Consider the following 20114-nt stretch of genomic DNA (forward strand, 5'->3'; position numbering starts at 1 on the left):
TCATATTAATATTAATGATGCATTGATTGAAATTTTCTTGGATTTTTGGCAATTCTGACTTTATTTATAAGAATTATTATTTTTTTTTTTTTGACTTAAAGGTATTATAAATTGCGAGCTTTGTCTTCTTCACTCACGCTAATGAACTTCCATACCAACAATAATGTGTGTATGTGTGGCTGTAGTGTCTTTTTCGCTGTGTGCGACTGCATGGTGTATGTGTGGCTGTGGCTTTCTGTGTGCTGTGTGCGGACTGCATGGTGTGTGTGTGTGTGTGTGTGTGTGTGTGTGTGTGGCTACACTGTCTGTGTCACAGCTGCTTCTGTGTGCGTGACATGAACTATAGTGTTGCCATGTGAAATTTCATTACATTCTAGATGTTAATTTCAAACTGCAAGTCTTGGGCAGTAATTCAGAGTTTTTTCTCAGCTATTGTTTTCCAATGTCTGATTACCCTTGGAGAAATTTTGCTCTTTCTTCCACGTCCAGGAAGGTTTGCTGATGTACCACAAGTTTTAAACTTGTGTATGATGCTGCCAACCATGTTTCTTGGATTGTTAAGTATCTTGGAAATCTTGTAACTATTGCCTTTTGGTGCAATGAAATTATTTCTGCTTTTAAGACATTTCCTTTTTATTTGCCATGTTTGTTACTTAGTTTGAACACTCGCATAGGCTTATATGTGTGTCATAGCTGAAGCAAATTCAGTGTCATTATAGATTGTGTCTTAATTGTTAATTGTGTCTTCCTACAGTTTGGCAGCCTTACATACTAGTAAGTGATTAAAAACAGCAATATTAAATAGGGGTTCAATCATTATGACTGACATAACTTGTGGCTGTATTACAAAAAATGCTGATACTCAGAAAGATTATGTTACACATTTTCAGGATCAATTTGATTATGTCGCTCAACTCTACCTTCCAACCTAGGTCTTCAGAAAACCTTTAATGTGTTAATACTCAGCAGGTTGAATAATTTTGTTTGCAACTGCATGTTCTGGCTATGTTGTTTTCCTTCCAGAAATCTATCTGCTATTCCCTTACTATAGCATTGGGCTCAGCAGTCAACAAGTCCTCTTAAGGTCCTGTCCTTCTCCACTCTTAATAGCCAAAGGTTTGATTCTCTTGAATTGAAAACCCAGCCATAAACCCTCGCAATATAAACTGGATGTGTGATTTAATGAACTATCTTTATCTTAAAAAGATTTGGTATTTGTGGGATGACAAAGCAAATACATTTTAATTTTTAGGGAACCACGTTTCTTTCACCTCTTCTCTTTCAGTACTGCTGAGATCACTCTAATACCATAATCTTCAACCTTTATTTGAGCTTCAAGTCAACACTCTACAGTGGTGGATCCCAAAGTGCTGCTGCACCCAAAAATCTCTATGATGAATCTCCTTGTTCACTCCTCTAGAGACTTCCCATTTATTTGTTGTTGTTTGTTTTAATTTATGAATTTATACTTACTTTTACAGTTATCAGAATTTATATTTTTGTTGTTGTTTTATTATTTAGTTTCTGTGTTGTGATTTTTGAGCATGTTTGATTAATTTCAAAAGCACCAAAATAGTTTTAAAAAGATCTATAAAAAATTCCATTATAGAGAGATAGATAGATAGATATTACTTTATTGATCCCCTAGGGGAAATTCAAATTGTCAAGAGCTCATCAAAATATGAAAACAAAAAACTATCCAGTCAATACAGGAGGAATTGAACAGTCTTTTTGCTGTGGGGACGAAGGATCTCCTGAATCGCTCCGTTCTGCAGCACAATGAGAGGAGTCAACTGCTGCAGCTACTCCTCTGTCGCTCCAGGAGGCTATGGAGAGGGTGTCTGCTATTGTCCATTATAGCTTTCAGTTTGTTCAGTGTGCCTCTCTCCACCACAGATCATTATTGGCAGGACTTTACATTTCTTACAATTTAGATTTATATCACAATGTAAATGTGTACATTAAACACAGTTTTTACATGATGTGAGAGGAAAATAAAGCGAGAGAGAGTGGCTGCACCAGAGATGGGCTCCTGAATACATCTCAAACTTGTGGGACATTTTGCAAAATAACCTTCAAATAATCTTCAGAAAACACTCTAAAGCAGAGGTGACAGCATTAATCAGCAAGAACAGAAGAGGTAATATCATCTTTGGATATATTTTTTAAATCAAATCAACTGCTAACTGGTACCTGCCACTGTTACCAACCTTCCAAAGGAAAAATTACACTGAGGAAGCTAACAGAAGAGTTATTTTGTGAAGATAAGACGAGAAATGAAGGCGCCCTTGTTGGTGGTATTCTCTCTCTCCATGAACTGGTGTGATTGCGGCGCAACCGACGTTTGCAGCGGCCTCTCCTAGCTCAGACTATGCAGTGTCTTTGTCCATGTCTGGGTCTGTGTCATCTTGTGGAGTGCAAGGGAAATATGTCTATGATCGTCAGTTTGTTTCGGACATTCGTAACAAAGACCTTTGTTACTAGTAGAGAGGAGGTCTGCTGCTTTCAGGCTTAAGTCTTCAAGAATTCAACTCATTTTAAGATACATGGCTAATTAGGCTAAATCAATATATATAATTAGCATTAGCAGCTTGTTAATAAGTTTTTGCTATTAGCATAAGCTCTGCATGGCTGTAGAACATACCAGCTGTGAGAGGGGATAAGAGGTGAAAGGGAGTTGACTGCGGGGAGAGCAGTCAAAGACGTTGCATTTCTGCTAATTTAGGCTATGTTCATGTTCAACAGTGTTTGATAAATTGCTTGTACTGTCTCACTTAGTGGTGCATTTTGTTGCACTTATTAATAACGTGCATTGTTGTCATTGATTTAAGTTAAGTATAACCTAAAGTCCAGTTCATTCTCTCCATTAGATCTCTGCTCTGCTACCCGCTCTGCGTGCCTGTGTGCTGGAGCTCAGTCCTGCTTTCATGCAAACAGGCACTAATGGAGAGTAGAGGAGAAAGGAAAGGAGAGGAAGGCAGAGAGGCCAAAATCCAAATTCATTTACAGGTGGCGTCCCTAGTCTGCAGTCAAAGCTCTGCATTATCAGATGTAATTATCAGCTGAAACTCCAATATCTGAACAACAATAATGATATATTTTCTTATGATAGGAGAAATTTCCAGAAGGACAACCATCACTTCAACGCTCCACTGATTGGGCTTTATGGCAGAGTGGCCAGACAGAAGCCTCTCCTCTGTGCAAGACACAGGAAAGCCCACTTGGAGTTAGCAAAAAAGCATCTAAGGGACTCTCAGACTGTGAGAAACAAGATTCTCTGGTCTGATGAAATGAAGATTGATATATGTGGCCTCAATTCTAAGCATTGTGTCAGGAGGAAACCTGGCACCACTTATCACCCAACGGTGAAGCATAGTGGTGGCAGAATCATGCTGTGGGGTGTTTTTCAGCTGCAGGGAATGGAGCAAAGTCCAGAGCACTCAGGACCTAAGACTGGGCTGAAGGTTCATCTTAAAACAGGTCAATGACCCTAAGCACACAGCCAAGACAACACAGGAACAACTCTGTGAATGTCCTTGATGGCACAGCCAGAGGCTTGACTTGAACCCAATCAAACATCACTGGAAAGACCTGAAAATGGCTGTCCACTGATGGTCCCTATCCAACCTGACAGAGCTTGAGAGGATCTGCAGAGAAGAATGACAGAAAATCCCCAAATCCAGTTGTGCAAAGCTTGTTGCATCATACCCAAGAAAACTCGAGGCTATAATTGCTGCCAAAGGTGCTTCAACTAAGTAACTAACTAAGAGTAAGGTGTCTGAACAGTAGATGATGTAGATGTGATATTTCAATTTTTCCTTTTTAATAAATTTACAAAAATTTCCAAAATCCTGTTTTCGCTTTGTCATTATGGGGTATTGACTGTAGATTAATGAGGGACAAAATGAATTCCAACAATTTTAGCATAAGGCTGCAAGATAACAAAATGTGAAAAAAGTGAAGGGGTCTGAATATTTTCTGAATGTCTGTATATAATGCATTCCTAATGGTTGGCCAATGTGTGGGGAGAGACAATTCCACAAACAGAAATGGCAGCTCACAGCTGTTGTGCACACAGATGACAAATGGAACAAATACACACATAAAACATAGTACCTTGGTGCCCAAGTAGACAATCTGTCCTGCGTAGCTGGAGACTGACTGGTAGCAAGCCTTTTCTCCAACTAAAGCCTGAAACACAAAGATATAGTAACACACACACAGAAATCTAGTCAAGATTTATTTAAAATGCTTTATCGCTGGCTAAAGGTTTGTCTACACAGGAGGAATTTCAGATGCATTTTTCTGTTGTCCGTCTCTCATACGTTTGTTTGGATACACTTCTGTTTTAATCAACACAATGAGTATTTTTACACTTCAAGTCTATTTTCTTCTGTTTTACTGAGAGATAATCAGGGGTTAGTCCATGTAACATTCAAGAGTCAGGCAATGAGGACAGCCAATGGAGAGGGCTCAAGGTTGGTGTGATGTGAACAAGCTTTCTGGTTATGGTTAGATTCTAGTAGCCATGCTCTGGACAAGTTACAAGCTTTTGAAATATGACTAGAGTATGCCAGGGAGACAACTAGCAGAAATGCATGGATCAAATTTTCAAAATCTGATAAAGGCTTATCCTGGCTTTGTTACAGAGGTGGTAAAAAGCAGTTTTGACATTATAGCCTGACTTTTGCAGCTGATACTGATATTGAAATTTGAAAGTTTAAAAAATCTGATAATGATATATTAAAAAATTAAAGTTCTTTTTTTAACAACTGCGACACAAAAATATATGGGGCAGGACATTTCACAGTTGAAATATAAACTCGTCAATATCATTTGGTGGACAAACTATCAAGCATTATCATCTACTATCAAAAAGAGCGATTAGTTTCTATGGTTCAGTAGTTCCTGGAATATTTTGGTTGAAAAAGGCTATCCTCTCAGCAGCAGCCTAACACTGCTACTAACTTCTCTGCTACTAACTAAATGAAATAGCTTTTCATAGCTTTCCTATACCCTGGATGTGAGAAGACACTGGCTTCATTTGTTCACCGTTTCACAACTGATTTTAATGAGTATTTTTAGTTAAGCTTTTTATTTTTTTAACAAATTTTAACTGAGTTTTGTCATTTATAGTTTGATGTCCTCTCCAGTGATTTGGCTTCATATTATCAAGTCTGACAACAAAGTTATGCAGGCTATCTTGTACAGTTTACTGCAAGCTGGATTACATGTGGCCTCTTTCAACACCTCCAGAAATTTGTGGATTTTATACATCTGTTCATTTGACAGTTTTGTTCCACTGTCTTTCTCCAATTCTGTTTGAACTGTCCAAGGTTCCACACATAAAAAAGGTCTCACACTGGATCTGGTCTGCACTACATGCACTGCTCCCTCCCACTTGCAGAGCCTGGCTATCACTGATCATCTTTCCATCTCCTTCACTATTTCTGTGCCTCTCCTTGGGCTTCATCAAAAGCATTCGATCACTTATAGGAACTTAAAAAATGTTTCTACAGCAGCCTTGGGGGACATGATACTGGCTCACATTGCTCCAGATCCTGCTGTGTCCTCTGCTTGTGTCCCATTACAACAAAATCCTCTCCATTAGCTTGGAATCTCTTGCCCCCTTTAAAATCAGTACCGTCTGCTTTTCTCATCCTTCACCCTGGTACACCCCAGAACTCCACTCCATGACGTCCACTGGTCGGCAGCTTGAGAGGTTCTACAAAACATCTGGGCTGACTATCCACTCTGAGGCTCATGAAGAGCATATAAAAAATTACAAGGCAGTGCTCTCTCAGACCAAGATGGCCTACTATTCTAACATCATTAGTAGCTGACGAAACAACCCCAAAATGCTCTTTTCCACCATAAATTGACTGCTGCGCCCCTGTGACCCCTACCCCCTCACTGGTGCTCCTGACCTCTGTTGTGGAAATTTTCTCTCGAGAAAGAGGCACATGGAGACATAAAGAAAGCGTTAAACATTGTTACTTGTTGAAGCAGTTGTAAACACTGTACAATCCATCACATCATCAGTAACAATTATACAAATGTCCACACACAAACAAAAATACAATCATCTTGTATTTTTGGAGAGAAAGCATGTTGTTCAGCTGGCCCTTTCCCTAAAGCCAGCCCTTTCTCTAAAGATTGTGAACTCAAACTAGACAGCTTTATACCTCTCCAGAAGCAAAGCTAAAAACAGTCTGGTCCCTAAATGGACACTTCCACAAACCGTTACACCTTCTTACAAACAAGTATGGTCTCTAAAACAGCAGGCTTAAGACAAAGATATCTCTAGTTAACCCCAGAGGTCAGCAAGCAATCCTCAGATAGAAACAGGTTCAAGAGTTCAACTAGCCTAGGAGTAGGATTTCTTCACCAACATGTGTCCCCAAAATGACAATGACATTAGATCACATTCAGTTGACAACAAACATTGACTCTTTAGTTTGAAAACATTTGTAACATATATACAAAAAATTTATAAAATGACAACCTACTATTCAATTTTCTTTCACACCTCTGCTCTAAGTTCCTTGAATTTTACCAGTTTTCCTGGTTGCACATTCAGATATCTGCCTTATTTTACTGTTTACCATTCAGCTGTATCGGAGCTGTGTTAAGTTAATGCTTACAAAAAACACATTTCCTGCTTTTGCTGCTTCATAAAGCTTCTAAATGACAAAATAGTTTGAGATTTTTATTGTGAAGAATTTATAGGAAATGAAATGTGTTTATAACTGAATTAGCAGGGCTTTGTGGTGTTTCAATATAAACAGGTCTACAAAACAAGATATTTTGGAGCTACTTTTTCAGTGAATCAATTAGAAATAATTCTAGGAGGAATAGTACTAGCAGAAACAGTCAATTAGATGTTTGAATAAGTACTGTAGACAACAGGCTCTAATTTCATTTTCTGCAAACCAGCACACCTCCAACAGGTAAACAACTTCTTTTACTGTGCTATGCTGTGTAATGTAAAAACACTGGCAATGTGCTAGACTCAAGTGCCCCCAGCGCAGCTTGGGGCATCTACCCCTGCTGCAAAAACACTATTTGTTCACACATGTATACCTGCTCTGTGTCTGCTCATTGTCAGTGTTGTTCACACCTCTCTCAAGTCTGGCACTGGTTCCTCCATTGCCAAAGTGGCTGCTGTTACACCCATTTTAAAAAACCAAGGACTGAACCCCGATGATCTGTCTTCTGTCACATTTCCAACCTCCCTTTCACTACCAAGCACAGTACAGAAACTGCTTTCAGCCACCGTCAACACTGTCTGTCATAGTATCCTCCTCAGCCACATGACCGAGTAACGTGGCCTCACTGGTACCCCCTTTCCTTTACGAAGAAATTGATTAAAATCAGGAACCTGAAATACAACCCTGCCCCTGTCAACCAAGGGGCACGTCAAGGTGGAGTGCTTGGACCATTACTTTTTATCATCTAAATGGTTCCTTTGGGACACATAATTAGACATCATGGACTTAGATTTCATTGCTATGCTGATGATACACAACTGTACATTCACACAAAACTTCCACCCATTGCCTTTGCTGGCATGCAAGTTGCCAACCTGCGCATCAGTAGGATCTAAATATTCAAACACACATTCACACCAATGGCACAGCCATCAAGAGAAATTTGGGGTTCAGTATCTTTCCCAAGGACACTTCCACATGTGGACTGGAGGAGCTGGGAATTGAACCGCAAATCTTCTGATTAGTGGACAACTTGCTCTACCTCCTGAGCCACAGCCACCGCATTTGTCACATCTCGTCTGGATTACTGTAATGAAATGCTAATTGCACTGCTGAATAAAGACATGGACAGCCTCTAGTATGTCCAGAACTCCGCTGTTAGTGTTCTTACACATACAAAACCCTGGCAGCACATCATCCCCACCTTACAGCATTTCCACTGGCTCCCTATCAACTGTCATGTGAAATTTAAAGTTCTCCTCTTCATCTAAAAATGTCTTCATAACTTGGCTCCTTCATACCTCTGTGACCTCCTCCACACCTACACCCCCTCTTGTACTCTACGCTCCACAGACAATGGACTCCTCACCACTCCTCAATCCAGGCCTGTGGGGGACAGAGCCTTCAGTGCTGCTGCTCCTATGCTTTGGAACACTCTCTTTGCCTCAAACTGCCGCCTGTTTCTGTTTTGAAATCTAGACGCAAGACCCATCATCTTTTTAGCCAAGCTTTTTATTAGCATAGTTTTTTTTCTGGGCTACACAAAAGGCGCTTAAAATCGAATTTATTATTACTTGTACTACTACTCATATTAGTTTTGAACGTTAGCTATTCATTTATGATCAGTAACCTCACCTTAAACCTGACCTCTGCCCCTGAGTCATTAAGCTTTAAGTTTGACCTTATGATCCTGTCCCCATCAGCTAATCCCTCACCAGAGCCTGGGAGACATTCCCTCCTGTGGCCAGTGATTTGAAATGACGGCTGTTGTAGACCAGCTGCACCTGCTCCAGGTCCAAAGTCTCCAAAATTTCCTGACTGGGACGGTCCACAACCTGCAGCTTTTCATGGCTGTCTACCAGGACCAGTGTACGACTGTTAATCCACTGCAGAGAGACAAAGACAGGAGAACAAGTTATGCGCTTTTGACACTGTAAAATGAAATTGCAATCAAGTCTTGTGAAAGATAGTTAGATAGAAAGGACAAGGACAATGACAATAAGAAAAATAAATTAATTAATTAAAGCTGCATGCAGTGCAGGCCCTTGCTCCTTCACGCATGTTGGGGTGTGCTGCAGTAAAATTATGCCAGAGTCAAACTGCTGTTATTGCAGAGCAACATGATACAGCAATACATTTACCAGGGGGCACCTGAAATGGATATACATTTTCATGAATATTGGAAATTGCATGGAGGAGATAACTATCACTTCTTGTGTCCACTATGTGGCATTAGAAAACACCCACTAATTATATCTCATGTTCCTGTATATCATGTGTAGACCACACCACATAATTTTCACGTAAATCAGATGATGTTTTTCATGTAAGGCCGACTTCCTGTTGTCAGTAGGTGGCTCTATGACCATGACTTGATATTGACATGTGGATGTGTTCTGGCATGAACTCTTATCAAACATGAGAAATTTGGGGCAGATTCGACGATGTAAAGCTGAGTTGCTACAAATTTTACAACGTATATGTACAAATTTTGTACATATACGTCAGATTTAAAGGTGGGGGCTTTCACTATGAAATTTTCTAGAGACATTTTTTTATTTTTTATTTATGTATTTATTGGGACCATGTACAGTGTTAAACATAAATGTTAACATTTGATGTACTGTACCAGAGTTAGATTATAGCTAATTTTCACCTGCAGTCCCTTAGGCAGGTCACAATTAAAACATATAACAGCACAATAACAAACAGTTTACAGGTTACAGAACTGAGTAGTTTTTAGAAGATTTTTTACTTTGGTTTTGAACATACTGATGGAACTGCAGCTCTTCAAATCATCAGGTAGGGCATTCCACTGAGTTGTGGCTTTCACAGAGAAACCTGATTGCCCAAATGCAGTGCCACGAAATGGCATGGAACAATCTTGTAAAGAGGATATTCTGGAGGATCTAAAAGAGCTTACTGAGCAAGTATACACAAAGTCACGTAGTGGAGGGGTGGCCAAACCATTTTAAATTTTAGAAACTCGGTACAAATTTGAGAATAATCTAAAGTTCTCAAAGCTCAGTAATTGTATTTCTCAAGCATCCTACAGTGATGGAAATACATTGGCTTTTTTGTCCAGAGTTTTTAGAATTTGTTTGTATACAAGGACACAATAGGTCTTATGGCTGATGCTCCAGCCTGCCCCCAACACATGATTCAATAAGACATATGGGAAAGAATCATTACATGCATAAATATTTTGGCTGCCTCTAAAGAGAGACAGTTTCTAATATGTCTAAAATTTGCTAAGTTGTACTTTCTGGTTTTAACCTTTTTTAATAAGTTTCTTAAAGTTCAAATTTGAATCCAATGTCACACTAAGATATTTAAAATCAGTGACTGTGTCAATCCTTTCATCTTTGATGAGAATATCAGCATTAGGAGGTTGTACCATGGTTTTAGAGAAAAACATACCTTGTCTTGTTTACATTTAGACTCAGACATGATTGATCAAGCCAATGTGTGATCCTTTCCAATGCAATTGTTAGCTTAGCAGCAGCTAACTCAGCTGTTTTTGCATGTGTGTACACAACAGTGTCATCTGCATACATTTGCAGCTTAAAATATCTTTGTGTGATTTGACAAACATGGTGTCAAATTGGAAAGCAACTCTACTTTGGAGCTTTTTAAGGAGCTGATGATTTTGCTTACTTGAAACTCATTAGTCTCTACCAGCTCGAAAACCTGGCCTGTGGTATCTATAAGAACAATATCTTGTTTCCTTTGTGATTTTTTTCCCTAACTCATATACAGACTCAAGAAAAAGTGATTAAAGACAAAAGCAACGGTAAGATGATCTTCAATTAACTTTCCCTTCTTGTGAGATTATCAATGTTTTTCCATATCAATTTACTGTTGCCTTTTGCCGCATTCTATATATTGAGATAAAAACGAGATTTAGCCTCCCTTAGCTCTTGGATAACTTTGTTCCTTAAACCATTTTAAATCAGCATGTCAGTGTCTCTTCTAGTTTTAATTGCCTTCCTTAGTGCAGCATCTCTAGATTTCATTAGTTTCCACAAATTTTCATTAAACCACAGTAAATTGTTTTTATTTTTGTATTTTATCTGTATCCTCACATTAAATCTTTCCCTCACAGAGTTGATTCTGTGAGTAAAATTATCACAGCCATAGTCCAGATCATCAGAGGACAGTACATCATCCTAGTTCAAGCTGTTGATTTCACTGACAAATTCTTCTTGCTTAACTCTGGGTATGTATTGAAGGATCATTGTCTTAGTTGCTGTGGTCCTAAATCTATTTTTAGTCAGTTTTCTTGCACATAGCTTTATGTTATGATCTGATAAGCCAGTGATTAAATTATAACTTTTAGTTATTCTTTCTGGTTTGTTAGTAAATATCAGATCAATTTGTGTACTGGAGCATTTTGCAATCCTAGTTGGGCCTTTTACTAGTTGTTCTAGTTGGAATTTCTCTGTGATCATTTTTAGTTTTTTCCTCTTAGTTTTATCCTCCCAGTTCACATTAAAATCACCCATAAGTAATAATTCTTTGTTGAGATTGCACTCTTTCAAGACTTTTGTGAGGTAATCATAGAAAGTGTCATCTGCAGAAGGGGGTCTATAGACACCTATGATGTTAAAAGACATTTGTTGGGATAACATTATTTTTATCCCAACATATTCTAACATGTTACCAGCATTATAAACCACACGCTCACATTTGATGTTGTCTCTCACATAAAAAAGCAACCCTCCTCCTCTTCCATCAAGTCTGTCTCTTCTAAAACAGTGGTATCTGGGCACCTTTGACACACTTGCAGGAGTTGTTTGTTTCAATCATGTTTCAGTAAGACAGAGAAATTCCAGATTTGAGTCAGACACAAGATGAGTTAGCTGATTGCTCTTTGCAGTAATGCTTCTGATGTTAAAATGTCCACCAAACAGCCCCCTTGGTTTCAGCTTCAGGACCCATAAGACTTTTGCATGATTGACAGTTTGGAGGGTTTTGAATAACCTCTGCCTCCTCACTGCAGGGTTTCAGCATACAACACACAGTGGTGTCAGCAGAAGGTTTTGTGAGAGAGACACTGGACCTATTAAGGTCTCCACAGTCCAGCAGCGAAAAGTTATTCATTGAGACATTATGCCTGGTGTTAACGAAGTTTAGTCTGCTAAGGGAGAAGCCTGGCTTAGAAAGTTGATGCTCACTCATCACAGGCACCAGAGGAGTCCCATACACACTCAGGCACAAATCAGCACCAAAGTTCTGTAGCACCCCAGGGGTCACTGGTCCAGGATTTAGCTGAACATCTCTGGAGAGCAGGAGCAGCATGAAAAGGAGACCTGCTATTGTCCAAAACGGGGTGGCAGATCACTGGTCCACTGGATCTGTGATTTGCTCTAGCACCTGGGCTCGTCTGTGCTGCAGGACAGAGGAATAGATTGCAAAATATCCCAGTAAGTTATGATGAAAACTCACTGTAGGAGCATCAACTGGCCATGAGCTAGCATTCGTCCCAAGCCCAATCGCTCAGTGTCCCAGCTGTTTTCCATCAATGAAGATTGCTCTTGCTATGTTGTGTTTGTTGTAGTTCAGCTGGGATTACACATGCTTGACACAGGCCATCAATCACAGGTGAGCACCCCCACCCCTACCCCCAAGGGTATGTTTTTCTGGAGACTCTGGTTCCTGTCGTCCTTTTCTGACGCAGTGTTTACTGGTATTTGAGCGCCAGCCTTCCTCCTTCCCCTATGAACGCTCCCGAGTTGCCTATGTAATAAAACACCTAACCGAGAGGGATCAAGATTGGGCTACTGCAGAGTGGGAAAGACAGTCTATTATGTGCTCCTCTGAGAAACTGTTCGCAGCCAAGTTAGGAAAGTCTTCGACCACTCTACTTCAGGCTGGGAGGCTGCGAGGGGTATCCTCAGTCTTCAGGCTCTGTTCTTTAACCATTTCAAGTTCAATCTGTCGTACCACCCTGGGTCAAAGAAGCTTGCCAAGCCTGACTCCCTCTCCATCCAGTTTGACCCTGAGAGCTCCCCTAAGGACAATTCTGGAATCCTGCCTGTGTCCTGCATTGTTGGTGCTGTTACCTAGGGGATGGAACAAAGGGTAGAGCGGACTCTTGATAATCCCTCTGTTCCTGATGGATGCCTGACCGTCTCTTTGTCCCAGTCTCCCTCCAATACTAGGTTCTCCAGTAGGGCCACTCCTCCTGTTTAAGCTGTCATCCAGGCATCCGCCGCACGTTGGGTTTTCTTAAACAGCAATTCTTAAGTCAGACATTAGGGAGTTTGCCCTGTTTGTGCCCAGAGCAAGGTGTCCACAACACAACCTGGCTGGCCTCCTGCAACCCCTTCCAGTTTCTGAACACCCCTGGTCATACATCTCCCAAGACTTTGTCACAGATTTGCCTCCATTTGAAGGTAACACCACTATTGACTTATATTGACTGCTGTAGGCTGATCCTCCAAGTCTATTCATTTTATCCTGCTGCCTTCTGCCAAGGAAACAGCAGAGATAGTTCTCTGCCAAGTGTTCCTTTTACATGGATTTCCCAGAGGTGTAATGTTAGATGACAGACATACCTTTTTTGAAGGTATATTAACTAAGTTATGGTTGTTGTCAAGGTAATCTAACGTGCATGTAAATTGAGCTATATTACTTGTAAATGGGAGGGGCTCATACCAGCTGTGTCAGAGCAGCGCGAGCAGGGGCCCCCTCTGGCCAATGGCTCCAGTGCAGTTGCAACTGCCAAACTGTCCATATTTACGCCACTGGACTGATTTCATACACATCCTCAGTGTCTTAGCTTAATTACTTACGCTCACGCTGATGATGTCACAGCTGAGATGGAGTTGTCTTTGTTTGATGACATGGATGGTCCCCGTCTCCTCCTTCTTTACCTGGACAAACAGTAGTAGACAGGAGAACATTCAAACACTAATTGTTGTGCCCAGTGATTATTACTCTCAGAATACACTGTTAATGGAGTTTAGCATTCAGACATTTTAGAAATATTATATTAAACACCTGTATAATTCTAATGTGAGTATGTTTCACAGTCATAGGTTGTTACATAACCATCCATTAGGATTAAGTTTTTAATCTAATATGTCATGGTCGCAGGTTGGTCATTTTTGATTGGTTGCCAGGCTTCAAGAGGGCAGGTCTTACATGATATGAACTGGTGAGAGGGTTGACGCCAGGGAAAGAGAAAGAGTGGAGATACAGATGCACAAGTGTGGTGTACTGTAGATGAATACACAGGACAACTTTTTGTTGAGACCGTGATGGACAATGAGCAAGGCATCTTATTCCCTTCCTCCTCAGAATGCAGAGGAGAATTCTCACCAATATTTGAATTTGCAGCACTGGCTCTAGTATTGTGACTATGAGTTCACCCACCTACATAAAATAATTTAAAAAGTAGCTGGGAGCACTTCTGTAATATCCTAATACCATGTTTATTATGACTTTAATATTAATATGACAAGCTCTATCCTCAACAGGTAGCCAGTGATGTTGTGAAGAACTGACACATACCATCATTACTCTGTGGCCCAAGCCCGAGGATAACTCTCACAAGTTTGTTTGGTGCTACTTGAAGTTTCTGTTTCAGATTTTCTCAAGAGGCTTTTTTTAGACTGTCTCTGTTTAGCAATTTTGCCGTCCTGGCTGGTCATCTAGTTCTGGCATTTACTTTGCCCAGTACATTTAAAGACACGGTGGCACAACCTAGGTTGTTATCAAGGATGCAGCCCAAGTAATTAACAGAACATTTTGAGACTGATGATTCTTCCCCTATCTTGAGATCCAACCCAGAATCCTTACCCAGCTTAGACTTTGCTTTAAACAAGATAGCGTTTGTCTACCTGTCTTTCTGTTAACTAGTTCCTTATTCTATTTAACTCAGCTACTAATACCTGCTTTAACTCTACTGGACACCAGGAGAGCTGAGTCATCTGCAAATCATGCAGACAATTTTCATGTCATTAATATAAAACAAAAAAGGGAGGGGGGGCCAAGACAATGCCTTGTGGCACTTGGCAGGTGATGGGCAGAACCTCCAACAACCTCAACCTGCTGGTCGCCCCATGACAGATAAGATGCTACCCAACTAATAGCTGTATCATTCATGCCAAGTGCCTTTACCTTATTAAGAAGAATTTCATGGTAAACTGTGTCGAAAGCCTTTTGCAGGTCAAGTAAAATTCAATTTCTCTTTTTATTAGATCGGTAACTTTGTAGTAGATCAGTGAGTTAAACATCTTGGTTACACTTCTCTTATAAAACTCAGTGCCTTTATCTGCATTAAGACCTGTTTGTTGTGGATATTTTGAGCGATGGTCAGCACCTCAGAGGAGAAAAGCGGACATGAGCCTTTGATGTCTTAAAGCTGAAAATGTTTATTGAAGCACTTGATCAAGGAGAACTGAAATAGCGAACATCGAAGTCATCTGCAACTCGGATGCTGTCTCTTTCCATTCTGCCCCCTGAAGGTCTGACCCTTAGTCTGTAGCCTAAGCAGATAAGCCTACAATATCAAAAATTAGTCTAATTGGTTCACTAGTTCCTAAACAAGGAACTGCATTTTACCTGTGTCAGTTCAGGTCTCATTGCATGGACCTTCAGGTCACTGTCGGCACATTCTGGTTTGAATGTCTGATTGTGTCAATAGAATTTACGCATTCACCTATCTGTGTTGTCTAGAAAAGCCTACTCCGACCTTGGTGACCATGGCAATCCTGATTTACCCTTTATCAGAGAGGTTTCTGCTTTCCCCAAAACATGACAGACAGCTGGAGTCTCAAGGAGAGGAGAGAATGTCTCCCTCCTGCATAAGATTTTCAGTGTGACCTCAAGGCCCAGGCTTGACCCAATGTAATCCAATTTGTAACCCCTACAGATGGAAAATTCCATAACAATGTTGACTTCCTTAATTCTGACATTACATTTACCCCCACAGCCTAGGTCCTTAAGAGCTTTACATAATTTGTGAGCATTATTTTTGTTCTCCTTAATTCTTAACAATAATCCTGTTTAGCTGCCTTGATCACTGATTGAGTTAGATTTAGGGCTGGGTGATATGACCAAATTCTCATATCCCAATATAGCACATTTTAAGTCCATGAATAAAATGTTGCATGTCACGTTGTCTGTCCATCCTTTAAATTAAATTACTCTTCTTGGCTTTTTACTTGTGAAGCTTTTATTACACTTACAGTAACTTAACAAGTGTAGTTGTCATCAAATAGAGTGCACATAAATTTGGTAAATGACATTTATAAAAAAAAGTCTCTACTAAAGCTACAAGCAGCGATGATCTGGCCCTCGCACCTTTGTGCACGTCGGGACGCGCTGCAGTTGAAGGGCTTTTGTTGCAGGCATGCAAATGTGTTCAGGACCGGGCTCTTATTGGACATTGCACGAAGGAGTTAAATATCACTTCCTGTGTCCAGTATGTGGTGCTAGAGAACACCCACTAATTACAATATACATTCAATACAAATGTATTACAAAATACATCATGTTGCGGTATATCAACTGTAGACCACATCTTGTAAATTTGTCATATAAGGTTGACTTCCTGTTGTCAGTAAGTGGCACTGTGACAGTGACTCAATATTGACATGTAAAGGTGTTCAGGCTGGGACTCTTATCCAGCTTGAGAAATTTGGTTCAGGTTGGACAACGTACATTCAAGAAACAACTACTATTTCATGGCGAAACATCAAACTTTGCAATGTCGCCACAGGAAGGACGTTCAAAACCTCAAAATTTTGATAACTTTTCATCGCATAAGTCTTAAGATGACACTGACCACGTTTTATGTCGGTTGGGTTAAATCTCTAGGAGGACTTCGTTAAAATACCATGACTGGAAATGGTAAAAACTGCACGAAATCACCAAGTAAATTTAAAATGGCTGACTACAAGAGGCTTTTGTGCATCTGGACATGATACATGAGCCTTCCAAATTTTGTTCATCTATGTCAAATTTAAAGGTGGGGGCCTCCATTTTTGAAATATTGTAAGGGGCGCTATCAAGCAATGTTGCCACATCTCAGCCCAAGACCCATATCATTTGTCAAGTCATGCCAGTTCTGATGGATGTGCAACCTTTAGTGAATTTTCGAGCATCCCTAGCACCTCAAACATGCTAAAAGTAAATGGGGGGGCGTTATAGAACCAACGTGTCATGCCCTAGCCCATCTGTGATATGAAATCAAAATACTTACTAGTATAAACATACTTGCAAATTTTCATGAATTTTTGCACATCCTAAAGTCCTCAAACGTGTTCGTAAAATGAAAATTTATGCATGAAATCCAAAATGGCTGACTTCCTGTCTGGCAAAAAGATTCCAAAAAAAATTTCTGGGTAGAATGATGAGAGAAATGATCCCATCGAATTTCATGAAAGTCAAAACAACTTTGTTCAAAAATTGCTGTTGACTTCCTGTTGTCAGTTGGTGGCACTATGACTATGACTCAATATTGATATGTAGATGTAGATCAAGCATTTGACAGTTGGGCCAGACTGGACAAAGTCTAGTGGAGTTGCAACCACTTCCTGATTCATGGCGAGACATGCAAATTGACACACCACGTCAAGAATGTTCCATGAAAACTCAAATGATTTTGATAACTTCATCACGAAGCTCTTTAGATGGCACCCACCAGCTTGAAGTCAGTTGGTTCAAATCTCGAGGACGAGTTTGTTAAAATGCAATACCTGCAAGTGGCAAAAATGAAGCAAAAATGCACAGTTAATTCAAAATGGCTGACTTCCTGTTGGACTTAGAGTATGGGTAAGAGGCTTATTTATGCACAACTGACCCAATGCAGGACACTGCTCAATGAAATTTGAACTTTTCAAAGTCGAGGCCCCTCCTTCAAAATTGACACACATGAACAAAATTTGGTAGGGACATGCATCATGGCCAGATGACAAGAAATCAGCCATTTTGAATTTAATTTGCGATTTTTGTGTAAATTTTGCCATTTGCAGGCATTGTGTTTTAATGAATTCCTTTAAATTTGGTCAGTGTCCTCATTCATTGAATGCTATTGCTGTGGCGACACAGCAAAGTTTGCCACGTCGCCACAGCAACCTCCTGTTTCGCCATGAAACAGAAAGTTGCTGTAACTGAAAGTTGTTGTAACTCCACTTTACATTGTCAGATTGCTCCAAATTTCTCATGCTTGATAAGAGTCCCGGCCCAAACACATCTCCATGTTAATATTGAGTCATATTCATAGCACCACCTACTTGCAGCTTTAATTAGGGCCCGAGCACCTACTCGTGCGAAGAAAAAGTTTCTTTGATGTTTGTGAAATTAGGTGGGATCATTGCTCTCAGCATTATAGCTTGAACTTTTGGCAGTTTTGAGGTGCTAGGAATGCTCAAAAACTCACGAAACATTCAGCAGAAGTGGCGAAACTTGACATTAGATATGGGCCTTTGGCTTGGGTGTTCCAAAATGGCTTAAGGGCACTCCCTAGAAAATTTCAAATTAAAAGCCCTCACCTTTAAATATGACATTGGTGAACAAAATTTGGTAGGCACATGTATCATATCCAGACACACAGAAACACCTCTTGGAGCCATACCCTAAGTCTAAAAGGAAGTCTGCCATTTTGAATATACTGTGCATTTTTGCACAGTTTTTGCCATTTGCAGGCATTGTATTTTAACAAACTCCTCCTAGAGATTTAACCTGACCAACTTCAAATTTGGTCAGTGTCATCTAAAGGCCTTTGCAATGAAAATTTTTCAAAATCTTGAGTTTTCATCAAACACCCTTGACATGATGATGCGGCAAACTTTGTTGTTTCACCATAAAGCAAGAAGTTGTTGTAACTTGTATGTACATCAGCACCAAATTTCTCATGCTTGATTAGAGTCCCAGCCTGAATGCATCTACATGTCAATATTGAGTCATAGTACCACATACTGAAAACAGGAAATCAGCCTTATCATCTGATTTACATGGAATTTATATGGTGTGGTCTACACAATATACAGCATCATGTTGGATAACTAGTGTGTGTTCTCTTGCGCCACATAGTGGGCACAGGAAGTGATGTTTATCTCCTTCGTTGACGTCCGATAAGAATTCAGGCCTGAACACATCTACATACCCGCAATAAAACCCTTCGACTGCAAAGCAACCCAACATGGAAAAAGGTGTGAGGGCCTGATCATAGCTGCTTGCAGCTTCAATTTATCAATGTAATCCGCGCAAAAGATGGACAAACTCCAAATGGTAAAAAATATTTCCGTAATTTGTGTGATTTGTGTCACAACAAAGCAAACAATAGCATAATATGAAACGATAGACGTTTTTCTCTCGTCACCAATATATCAGTTTGCTGCTGTGACTGTTTGACCTTGGCAAAAGCAGAGTGCCTCTGTTTTATCATATTCATAATTGAAAGATTAAACCATGGTTGGATCTTATTCTAATTTGTTGTAGAAGAGCCACTGTATCCAAAACCTGATCACCTGTCATCTCATTCTAACAGACAAACAATAATCAAACCTGTTAACAAGGGCTAAAGCCACATGTCCTGCTGTTTTAGGATCTTAAATTAAACTTCAAAGACTGGCCAGTGAGTGTACACTCATACACACGTGGCAGAAATTATTGGTAACCTTTGCATTTTATTAAAATAAAGCAATATTCGCTCTGAACAGTGTTGAAATTAAAAGATAATTTATTATCAATGCATGTCTATGTTTGGTTTGCAGTGGAACAAAACAAAAAAGTTGTAAAAATAACTGAATTCATGCTTATTCTACAAAGACATTTTAAAATATGCCTGGACAAAATTATTGGTACCCTTTAGAAGTTGTAAAAAATTAATTGATTTGTAGTGATACTTTAAGCAGAATATTGTGTTTTAATTAGTATCAAGTGTTTTTTTTAATCTTACAGTCACTCTTACAGCCAGTTTAAAAGGAGAAAATTACTCACTCTGCTCTTTTGTGCCACTGTGTGCATCATGTAAAACAGAAGGAAAACTAGAGAGTGGTCTGAAGACATTCAAAAAAAGGTAATAGCCAAGCATGGTCAACGTAAAGGTTACGAGACCATCTCCAAAGAACTTGATGTTCCTGTGACCACTGTTGCCAATATTATTAAGAAGTTTAAGGCCCATGGAACTGTAGCCAACATCTATGGACGTGGTCGCAAGAGGAAAATTGGCCCGAGATTGAACAGAAGGAATGCTCGAATGGTCTAGAAAGAACCAAGGAAAACTTCAATACAGAACCAAGCTGATCTTAAAGTTCAAGGTACAATAGTTTCAAGTTGCACCATCCGTCGCTGTCTAAATGAAAATGGGCTCCATGGTAGAAGACCCAGGAAGACCCCACTTCTAAGAGGGAGACACAAAAAAGCCAGACTGGACTTTGCCAAAATGCA

The 20114-nt window shown here is 39.9% G+C and overlaps 1 protein-coding gene across 2 annotated transcripts in view; it reads right to left on the reverse strand.

The window, feature by feature from the left end:
* Nucleotides 1-20114, reverse strand: part of vps8 (VPS8 subunit of CORVET complex) — a 187086-nt gene that overhangs the window by 122682 nt on the left and 44290 nt on the right. For both annotated transcript variants that reach the window (XM_044373367.1, XM_044373366.1), the window contains exons 13-15: nucleotides 13508-13588; nucleotides 8426-8596; nucleotides 4117-4191 (exon numbers count right to left, since the gene is read on the reverse strand). In XM_044373367.1, coding sequence (XP_044229302.1) covers nucleotides 4117-4191; nucleotides 8426-8596; nucleotides 13508-13588 — 327 coding nt within the window. The remainder of the gene's footprint in view (nucleotides 1-4116; nucleotides 4192-8425; nucleotides 8597-13507; nucleotides 13589-20114) is intronic.

The sequence above is a fragment of the Thunnus albacares genome, chromosome 14 (genome assembly GCF_914725855.1).
Source record: "Thunnus albacares chromosome 14, fThuAlb1.1, whole genome shotgun sequence".
NCBI classification, from domain to species: domain Eukaryota; kingdom Metazoa; phylum Chordata; class Actinopteri; order Scombriformes; family Scombridae; genus Thunnus; species Thunnus albacares.